We start from the raw sequence: 11,635 nt of genomic DNA on the forward strand, positions 1-11,635 counted from the left end.
GGAATGGAGGTTCAGTGATAGAGTTCTCATGAGACAGAAAAGTGGATATTTTTTATGGATATACGTCAATTCATCGTGCGTCTATTTATCGTGATAAATTTATCGTTCGGTCAACTTATCGCGACGTCAATTCATCGTGAGTTAATCCACCGCACATATATATAATATATTTAAATCCAACATTTTTCTTCCCATTTTAACACAGACTTAAGACTTTCTATAAAATAATTTAAGTATGGTTAAAAAATTTTTCTTTTTTAAAAATAAAAGTTGGTCATTATTAGTAGGTATTAAAAGTTAAAATAATTAATAATAAAAATTTATAAATGTAAAACATTATATTTGCAATTGGAAATTGTTTGCTATTCTCTGTAAATATTCGTTAGTCGTTCTATTTTTAAAATCAAAGTATATATTTTTCAAACGCTGTGCTTTGTCTAAGTATTTTTTTTTTTTTGCTGGTGGACATTCGCCAGCTATATATTGTTCAAACTTTACTTTATTTATATTTTCTTATTTTTTAAACGTGGATATGAACTTTCAAATACTTGGATGGCATTGGTTTAAAATTGAAGTAAAACAATTATGCCATCTTTTTACAGCATTGTTAGTTCTAGGTAAATCTTCCGAAACCAATGAATAACAATTTCAAATAGAAATGTTAAATTTAGGTGCCCTTCTTTTTTGTCGTCTGTCCATGCGTCCTATCCAAGTCTCTTCAAAATAGTTGAGTATCGGTGATAATAATTCGTCATGTTCGGTAAAATATGCAGTATACAACAGTTTATTTTAAGCATTAATTACTTCATTTTCTGGTACGTAAGCTAAACTTGGTAACTTTCGTATTTGTAGTGCAAATGTTACATCGTCCTTATATCGCGTTCTAAGACCCGCATCCTGAATTTGTCGCCATATACCTAGTGGAAAATGAAAAAAGCATCCTTTTACTTCTGTTTCTAGAAATTCATAATTTATTGCATTCATCGCAGCTTTTTCAATAGTTTTAGGACTTAATCCAATAGTAATAGTTTTTAATGCTTAAACGTGTGTCTATAGGTTTTTTCTTTTTTATCGGGTAATAAGATGTAAGCTGATGGTATAACATTGGAATTTTGTACTACATAAATAGTATAAACTTGATAAAATAAAGATGGAGCACTTGAAAATGTACCATCACAAAACCAATTGTTACATTGCGCCATAAGTTTTAATAAATTTGTAGTTGATAAAATTAAAATTCTGTTACTATTAATACCACTGTCATATTGTAAAAACAAATTACCATCTGTGGTTTTTTTCATTTCGTCAGATATAATAAAATTAAAATCAGTTGGATCGTTTGGTAATTGAAGTTGCTGTTTACGTACACGTTGTATAGTACGCTTGAGTCCATGAATATTAGGTATCTGAGCCGCACACTCCGTAGGAATTTGAGATAATGCTGTAGCTACTACAGAATGAGAACTTGCATCAATGTTATTAGTAGATATTTCTTTTAGTAAATTTAGTGTTTTTTTAACATTAGTATCTGTTGAATTCGGAACGTAGTTATGGTCGGTATTTTTTAATATTTTCCCGTCATTTAAATAAACGCGTCCAAGACATTTGATTTTAAAATATTGGTTACATTTCCATATTGACTTAACATTACCTACTTCATAGGTACAACATAACCTGATGGTTAGCTAACCTAACGTATGCATCGGAATAAAAATGGATTAACGGTATTGAAAAACGTATAAAAATGCCAACACGTGAAGAGAGAAAACGAGTGATGACCGCCAAAGCGGCGCGTGTGAGTGTCAGTTTAGTGCGTGACGAAAATAATGCTATAAAAATAAACCGTCGTAGTACCTGTACAAGTACGTTTGAAACGATCGGAAAAAGAAATTTATAGAACGCTAGTACTTTCCGAGAGGACAATAACGAGGGTTTGGGTTCGCGCGGAAGCTTGTGCACAAATTTAGTGTACCGATTACCTGGGACGCGAAAATCAAACGAGTCCGGCAAATGTTGTCGGAAACTTTTTCGATCGGTTTTTTTAAAAAAAAAAAAAAAAAAAATAATCTTTTCTTGTGTTTCTTTTTCGCGCCCCGTGCACGTTTCACGCTGCTATATTATCATCACGTAGGTACGTACAGAATATGTGTTTTCGTCGAAAAAACATATATACACACCACACGTGCATGGTGTAAAAACAACGACCACGGTATGCGCATGGAAACGATAAACGGATACGGTCGACGGATTGTGCAGCAGCGGTACACATCTGCAACGGTTCCACGCGTTCCGTAATCGACGGTTGTGGTGGTTGACGGGGAGGGGAGGAGTGTTGCAGGGCTACGTAACGGTTCCCGGGCGAAACGGGCTCGATTGAAGAAATAACGATAATAACGGGTATATCGTGCGGTGGAAGGGGAAATAAAAATAAATAAACTATGACTTTGGACCGCGATTGGACTTTCTGCAGGATTTAGTGACTACCTGCATCCCGGGCAGGGTCACGGGGATAACAATATCGCTCCTTCCAAGGGAGGAGGAGGAGGAGCAAGATGAGTGTATAAACTTTTTGAACCCTCCGGGATACCCGTCTCATCGAACTTTGACCAGACTTGCGTCGTAAGCGCTCGTCCGCCGAACGTTCAGGGGTTGGCTTGGATTACGCGCGTCATGTCGCATCCAAAACCACGTAACGTGATCTTGGTTTTATTAAAAGAACAATGCCAACACGATAATACCGATTGTCTCGGACGCACGTTGTTGTATATCGCTATTCACTACAACACGCAGCGTAATCGATATCGAAAAAAAAAAAAATTTAGAACCGCGTGGTCATCAAATCATTTTTGGATTATTATCAAAATATTGAGTCAATCATTACTCGATCAACATTATAACAATAATTTTATAATTATTGTATAAGCGTCTCGTGTAAGCATATATTCTTATTCGAAATGCATTTTTCTGCATACTATGGGTACCTAAAATGTTATATAATCGAAAGACATTGGAAATCCTCGTTCTATCTTCGTGGCAACCAATCTTTCGTGTGTTTATGCTTGAAAAGTTCGTCTTAACTACGATTTCGTTATGGTAATACGGGAAAATTGAATAAGCTTTTTTTTTTTTTTTTGAAAACTTCTAAGCGCCTCGCATATTACCTTACACTTCTGTGTGCCTTTGAGTTACAACGTTCGCGGGACAAAGACTAATTGACACCCTTTCGTTTGTTCCGTGTCTATACGACGACATTAATTAGCCCGTCGAATTACAGTCGGCCACGCCTGGCAGTGTCAATTTTCTGGTTTCAATTGAAAACTGAATGTTTGTGTCCTAAAAACTACAGGATTACCAACATCGTTCGACATAAAACTATTAACGTACAAATATCAATAATTTTATATCATCGGCACAAACTGCCCAAGCTCGTATTGCAAAACAATTTATGTACTATACAAACTTTCAACGGTCGAATCGGTTCTAAAACGTTCAACTATAAACCATTAATTTAAGATCAAAAATATATTTCGACTGTTTTGATAGCAGGTGATATATATTGAAAACTTTTTACGAACATTTTACTTACATGGCTATTGAAAATTATTATCAGTGTATTATTGATCATGCGATGTATATTTTCTCCGTTGTTTGCGCATGGTTTCGTATCCCATACCGTGTTTCGCTTTCTTTTGGTATATTTTCCGACTCCGTGCATACACTATACGCCTTTGGGTATTCCGAAGAAAGAAAATATAATGTTTTTGGCACGATTTCGAATAACAATTTCATAACGAAAAAATATTTATACATATTTATAAAGCACTGAGATTGGTATTCATTCATAAAAACTTTATAAAAATACAATTTAAATACTACCAGAGTCAAGAACGTTTTGTAGTTATTTAAACTGCAGTCAAGTTGATAAGTTATGAGAATAAATTACAATTTCAATAGAATTGACTCGGTCTTCTTTTGAATATAAAACTTGTTTTATTATTGTTTCTCATTAATTAATTAACAAACCGTATATGTGAGCTTGCATTAATTCGCGTCATCGTAAAACGGATCATACAGTTACCACACTATAATTACCGAGTAGAAAAGCCGCGATACGCGGTAGAACCCATTCCGACGATGGCAGGAACGAGGTGAATGCATCGATGGCTTTCGCCGATTCCGGCTCGAACAGAACTGTTTAAAATAATCGAATCGATTCTGGTCAGAAATTGTGCCAGCCGGTGTGTTCTGTAAACGCGTATGAGAAAAAAAAAGGATAAAAATATAAAACAATATAGTCGGCGGAAGATCATCGTTGCCATGTATTCGGATTCACCGGCGCGATGAGTATGATATTCGTACGATAATTATCTCTCGCAGCATTTCTCTGACGGTTTTCGCGTTGAAACATACGTCAATGTTCAATTTCGTGCCACGCGACGGATCATTTTGTCACTGACTGCCCCGTAGCGTTGAAATCCGTCGAGAATGGCACCGAAAAACCAAAGAACTTTCCGCGCACCGTCCCCCGTTAATGTGTTTTACGAAAACATCGGCCGTGCCTCGCGCCCCGTTTGAGGTTCGTACCGCACAAACAGAATACATACATACCGTTAACTCGGAGTCTGAGTGGCGGAAAAATAATTCGACATATTATATCAAGGAGTGCCGTGCATCGCGATGCGTAGGGAAACATCAAAGAAAACATTTGTCATTCCGTAGCGAACGGTCATACGAGTTCTCGAGATTACGTTAAAGTAACCGAAAGGGGAAAAAAAAATGTCCGCAAAATACCTCCGTATACATTCCGTTCGGCGTATCATATTATATGGTGGCTCTTCTTATTTGCCCTTGTCGCGCACATCTATTATCTATCCGCTTCACCGCGATGGCAATCGGTATTCTGTTGGCAAATGATTCCTGTACGCATACGCGCGGGCCAGCAACGGACAATTCGGCGAGAGACGTATCTCTTTCGAAATAAATTATGCACATTCGGCCGCGTAACGTACATGTAAATCGCGGTTGGACGAGTGTGCGCGACAAAACGTCATCGAAAAACGTTCCATTTCGCTCGTGACCACAACGTGCGTACGCGTATACCGCACGACGAAACTCTTCTTTTGCAAAACGTCCTTGAGGCACACTAATAATACAATGTATAACGTGCACGTTGATCAGTTTATTAGTCTGTTACTACAAAAATAATTAAAAATCAATTATAAACATTATTGAACATAATCTCGGGTTAAACAGTTTAATGAGATTTTGGACACGGCTTGCCGTCCCACAAGAGAGTCGATAATCTGGATTAAAACATGATTAGTTTGAAACGGTGCGCCCGGATCTGTTAATAAGTACAAGTAGAGTTTAATTGGTACATGAAAAAATGGGGGTTCATCACTGTTGTTGTTTGAGTAAGCGGACGCGACGGGCTTGAATAGGACCAGTTTACAATGTGGGCGCATGTGATTGTCGTGAATGATTGCAAGGCTCGGGGAAAGAGAGCACGATCGACCGCAGGGACTGAGCAAGTCGGTCGTGGCCATTCTATAGACGAACGCTCGAATTAGCGCGCTGTGTGGGTACAAGGTGTTGGTCCTGAAAAGAGCCGTTTTTAGTCTCGTCTAACGATACGAACTGTTGCAACAGGCCGAGAAGGTGCTGCGTGTAGGCCGTGTAAGACGTGTAAATATTGTATAATACAAATATGTAATAACATTGTTTTAAACCGAACTATAGACTTTAGTTTTACCGACCAACGGTCTACGGCAACCGTAGGCATAGATTATTGCGTTATTTATTCGTTGTTATCATAGGTACACGAAGGTTGTCCAAACCGCGTTTGTCGTCGCCTTTTTTTCAAAAAAATTTTAACATATTTCCACGGAACAATGACTTAGGCTACGGTTACTATGTATGCGAGTTCCGACGAATAATTGTTCTGACGAGTTCTGACGTATTCGTCAAAACAAACAAACGCCTGTTTTTCAATGAGATTGTTTACACTGTACGTCACAACATACACGACGTCGTCAGTTGAGCGTTCAAAGAAGTTTGATTTTTTCGTCCGAAATGTGAATGTTTTGACGAGATTTGATTATTATATAATTATTACAATTTATTTATTTATTTGAACCATGGATCCCGATAATTTATTAATTATATATTAATAATTATATAATATTATTATAATAATAATAATTATATATTAATCAGTCTCGTGTATGAGAATAGGTGTTTGTGGGACATGAGTGAACTTTGTAATACTTTCTTCTATTTTCTCCAGTATGTATTTAAATGTTTCTGGTTTCATCCTGAAATACTCGAAAAACTTTTCCGGTTGATCCCACAATTCTTGAAATAACATTTCAAACTCTCCTTTGTCGTCTGTTCTAGAAAATAACTCGTTGACATGCTCTGTTTTTCCACCATATAACAACAATAATTTCAATAACGGACTTTCAAGAAAATACAATTTATCAAGTTCGTCCATCTTTGCTGGGTGGCAGAAACATACTGACCACCAGAATGTCAAAAACCGCGCACAGTGTAACCGCTTTGTTCTGACGAATTTTTCGTCAGAATAATTATTCGTCAGAACTCGCATACATAGTAACCGTAGTCCTATTCAACTGAATCGAAAACTATACAATATGAAGTACGATGGGCGTTATTTAAAAAAAAAAAAATGAACGGTTATGGTGTACGAAACTATCAAATCGACTAAATATGTTTGTCAGTCGAAACGTGATAACGATAGGTCCAGTCGATCGATCCTCACCCCATCAATAACCAGTGCGCCACCGGTTGTCGTCGGACACCGTAGTGTCGGTTCCGTGCGTTGCACGGACGATAATGTTTCGCAGCGAAAACGGCGAAAGCTGTCCACGAGGGCACACCTCGCGGCGATCGTGCTCGTATCCATGGTGACCGCACGTGCGTGTGCACCGTGCACGCGGCTCCGCGTCGGATTCAATTGACCGGGTGCACATCGTGACGGCGAAAAGCTCGCGAACGCGTGCGATAGTCCTACGCGCGGTCCCGTAGTTTCGGCCGCCGGACTGAAAATGTTAACAAATGACCGAGGTCGGACCGAACCGATTGGTAAATTTACTTTCGTTGGACCGGACCGGACCGAGAATTCAAAACGCTTCGTCAGAGTGGACCGCTATCGCACCACCGGTCCGAACTAACGAATTCCAGCGGACTGTTATGGCTTATGGACCGGTCCGGCCGTAATCCGATCCTTCGGCTGTTGTATACGATGACACCGGACCGGACCGGACCATGCGGAGCACTAATTTACAATGTGACGCGTGGCGGACGCGTGCACAAGGAAAATATTTTTTATAGGAAGGGGGGATCGGTTTATACATTTTCATACTTGCACAATCTACAAACCACTTTTACTCTAAAAAAAAACATATATGATGATTTTCCTGAATCTCGAGGAAGGTATGAATCCTTAAGCCCGCCCCTTTTGCGGAAAACTCCATAAGTATGCCATGACGTTTGATAATCGATGTATTTATCGTACGATCATGCATCTGTAACGACTGTCGTGTACCAGTGATTTTACCGTTCGAGTTTGGTCGCATCGCAATAAAACTGATTCTTATATTACTATTAACTACAATAATTATCAATGGTTTCTGAATAAAGTACAAATTACGCAGTTCGCTTTCATGTTAAAAATGTATTTGGTCGACTGAAGGTTATATCTAGCCGACCAGCGTACATGTTTTACGGCTTATTTATTGACATAATCGTCCGACGTACGTGAACCGGTGATGAATAAAAATCAAATAGGAGTGTGTATTGAACTGTGTTCAATTCTACAGATCGACTTGTGATGACGATAGACCGCACCACTAGTTTTCATTAAACCTCCCGACCCTCCCGACCGTTCGTTGCGATCGGTTTTTAATCCGTATTGTTATATTCTTGCAGATATCCGAGTTAAGCCACACAGTGATCAGCGCACTATCGTTTCGGGTCGAGTACAGACGGGGATCCGGCGGCACGGCCATGTTCCAGAGACAAGTGCGTTTTCAAATCGACTTGTCGGACGTCACCAACACGCACGCTCCCAGGGACTACTTGTTCGCCATCGTTTTCACGCTGCATTCCGGTGAGTCGTCCCTTTTTCGCCACGTCTCGCTCATGTGTGTCTCGCGTTTGCCAAAGGGTTGTTTTCACTAAGCTCTCCGATTCTCTGTTTGTACACTGCGCAGGTAACATAAGACGATTCCGAAGGGTCTGCGAACACATCCAGACGCAAATGTGTGCGAGGAAAGCTCCGAACTCGCCTCGGGCGACCAGGAAATTCAACACGGATCTGTCAGAGAGCTCGAGTTGCGGATCGGACACGTCCGACAGACTATCGCCTTACGTAAACATAAGAAATGTGAGTCGATAACAAAAACAACCACAACCACGTGAACTCGGGCTGGGGCCGTGCGGACCGTATAGAATTTATTGATTTTCGAGTGCCCAAGAGATATTGCTTGTTTGGGACAAAAAAATTTAAATATAACGTTTGTCCGGTAACATACTGGAGCGTTGATTGGGCCACCGGGACGAGTATTTTTAAATATTTGTACTGTTATACCTTCGAAAAATGATTCCGAACAAACGTAATTTTAGTTAAAAATTCGAAGTTCTCGTGATAATAACAAGATAATTCTCGAGACATTTGAGATGTTTTCAGTATAATTTGGTTAAAACAGAATAACTGTTATATTTATTATTATTATGTTACAAAAAAAAAAATTCAATGGGACCTCTTGTCGACAGAAACTCATCAGACAATCGTCTTCCAATCGGAAATCATCCGTTATACAAAGATCTCAACTATTATGATATATCTGTCGATCACAAAACCTGGTTTGTTCGAAGACATTCAAGGTGTTGACTTTTTTTTTTTTTAATATTTTCCTTCCACCCAAGGAAACAATTGAAATCATCGAAATTGACATATTCAAAGTACCTTCTGTGTCCAATTTCCGATATAATGAGACGCTACATGACACTCCTGAAATATTTTTATTATTTACTACAAGAAAATGTTTCAAAAAAAAAACATCATTATAAACTTTGCAGTATACACATTTTATTTTATTCCTTGTATTTTTCAAAATCTAAAACCAACGGCACAAACAATTGTTCGAAAACACCTACACGCTTCAAAGCTCAATTAATTATTTTGATTGACTATTTTATAATGATTGTCAATTATCGTCAATTATAATAAACGTGAAAATTAAATTTATAATCGTGCAATACATATGGTTAACGAATAGAGGAAATTTCGTTTTTATTTATGAACACGACATAGTGCACTATTTTTGTTCCATTCGAGTATTATAGTGTTTTTAACAATATTTAACAATTGATCAACTGATGAAACACGAAATATTTAAGTACTGTTGGTTGGAGACTTACGGGACTAATGAGTTGCCTGAGGATCTCGGTGATAAGTCCGACTGAAAAGGATGGAAGGGATTCGCATCCGGAGACGTAATGACAAAATGCGATTTATGCCTTTGGGAACGTAAATTATTAGGCATTGAACGAAGTGGGCAATTGGTTAGGTTAATGTATTTTATTTTTATTTTCCGGTACGGTGAGTAAAAGCAGTGCTTCAAAAATGTTTACATGGTTTATCATGAAAATGCGTTCAACTGTACTTTAAATAGTCCGTTTTTTCTTAATGTTCCACTATTTTTTAAGAGGATTACAAAAGACGATTGAATTTAAAGCGAAATTGTTAGAAACAAACAATCGATTTTGATTATTTTCTTATGATTTGGAGTGTAATAATTCAAAATACATATGATTTCCTTCTTTTTTTTCTAATCGTATTTTATTTACGTGAATGGTTTTTTGAAAAAAATTAGGTTCTACGAGGTTATGCTTATCAAGAACATTTGAATTACGAATAATGGAATATAAATTCGTTAGTGAAAGAGTGAATGATGATGGCGTTAATGATAATTAAAAAAAAAAAAAAAAAAAAGCAAGTATACGCAGAAAAAACATCAGCTCTTAAATAATGTTACACTTTTAGTTAATAGCTCTTTCGTGCCGTTGGCTTAACTGAAGTGCTCAGGCTGTTCCTAGTGGTCCTACATTTCTTACATGGTTATATGCGGTAAAACTGAAGTACATTTTTATCGTTAAAATATAATGAAGATATTAAAAAGTATAGAACAGTAGAACAAATACACTTTAGACGTCCACAAATAAGCATAGAGACTTCGCGCCTCCGAAACTTATTTTGCCCCAAAACTGTGTGCGCGTACAATATTATCTTACGTTTAGGGTCGGATTGCACTCGGATCAAATGAATACAGGTAATTTTCGAACTGCATTGTATTTTTTAATTCAACGTAAAGAATCACTCGTTTTCAAACTAACGAACATCTTGAAACGTAAAGAAAAAATCGCATAATAATGACAACACCTTCGATTACATCATTTTTTTGATTTACGTTACACAATAAAACAGATAAATTAATCAAAAAAGTACTATGAAATATTTTCAGTTACACACGAATTTTAACGATTAATCGTTGATAACGCAATGCATTCGACCATTTTTTGTATTCGTCCCCCAAGTGCGTCCGTCGCCGGCCGTCTCAATTGGCGGAGATTGGTAAATCCGCGTCCTATTACTGTGTTCGCAGGTGGACTTGGACAGAGACGAGAAGAACAAGAGACTGATGAGCCAACAGGAGGCGCGCGGCAAAGGTTATTGCATCGCGAACAACCGGCAGAGACGGCGGAGTTCCAGTCTGGCGAACAACAACAACTTCAAAGGCAGCAACAACAATTCCGTAGCAAACTCTCCGGTGGGCAGCAACGGCGGCGGTGGCGGCGGTGGTGCCGCGGGTGGTGGTGGTGGCATCGGGGGTGGTTCCGGCATTAGCATCGGGGGCAGTCGCAGCGAAGCGCCCACCCGGTCGAACAGCGAGACGAAACCGGTGGACGGCAGTTACATATCGGTGTCGGGCTCCATGACTTGAAAACCGCGATCGCTATTTTGTTATTGTAAAAAGCCAAAAACACTAACTCAATACGATTGGGTTGCATTTTATCATAATGCGTGTAAGAAATAATCCGGTCCTGAAAAAAAAAATCATTGATGATAGAATAATATCTGTCGAGACGTAAACACGTTATTATTGAGGTGTAAATAAAAAAATTAAAATTAATTAACATAAACCTACGATATTACTATTATTAGTTACACGGGACTTTACTGTACATATAGTTATATTATAATATTATATAATTATGCATAAGAGCGTAAGTAAATAAAATGTAAAGCCGTTCCGCTTAGTGAGGTATTATTATAATTATTATTATTATTATTATTATTATTATTATTATTATAACTACTATTATTATAATTATTATTTTATTGTTAATTTTTATTTCTTTTCGACTTAAGCTTCATCGTGGTGCACTCATCGCTACAACGCGTAAACGTAATATACATAATAAGTGTATAGTTGAATTTATAACTTTTTAGACGTTTTGTGATCCCGTGCGGGAGCGATTTGGAATCGGCTTTGCGATGACGATATTATTATTATTATTATTATTATTATTATTATTATTATTATTATTA

At 37.8% G+C, this 11,635-nt stretch overlaps 1 protein-coding gene across 1 annotated transcript in view; it reads left to right on the forward strand.

The window, feature by feature from the left end:
* LOC112679214 (serine/threonine-protein kinase BRSK2) overlaps positions 1-11,344 on the forward strand; it is a 57,630-nt gene extending 46,286 nt beyond the window's left edge. The window contains exons 12-14 of the mRNA XM_025548928.1: positions 7,951-8,131; positions 8,235-8,407; positions 10,689-11,344. Coding sequence (XP_025404713.1) covers positions 7,951-8,131; positions 8,235-8,407; positions 10,689-11,027 — 693 coding nt within the window. The 3' untranslated portion in view covers positions 11,028-11,344. The remainder of the gene's footprint in view (positions 1-7,950; positions 8,132-8,234; positions 8,408-10,688) is intronic.
* The last annotated feature ends 291 nt before the right edge of the window (positions 11,345-11,635 follow it).

This window comes from Sipha flava, unplaced genomic scaffold (assembly GCF_003268045.1).
Source record: "Sipha flava isolate LNK unplaced genomic scaffold, YSA_version1 132_pilon_pilon, whole genome shotgun sequence".
Lineage (NCBI taxonomy): Eukaryota > Metazoa > Arthropoda > Insecta > Hemiptera > Aphididae > Sipha > Sipha flava.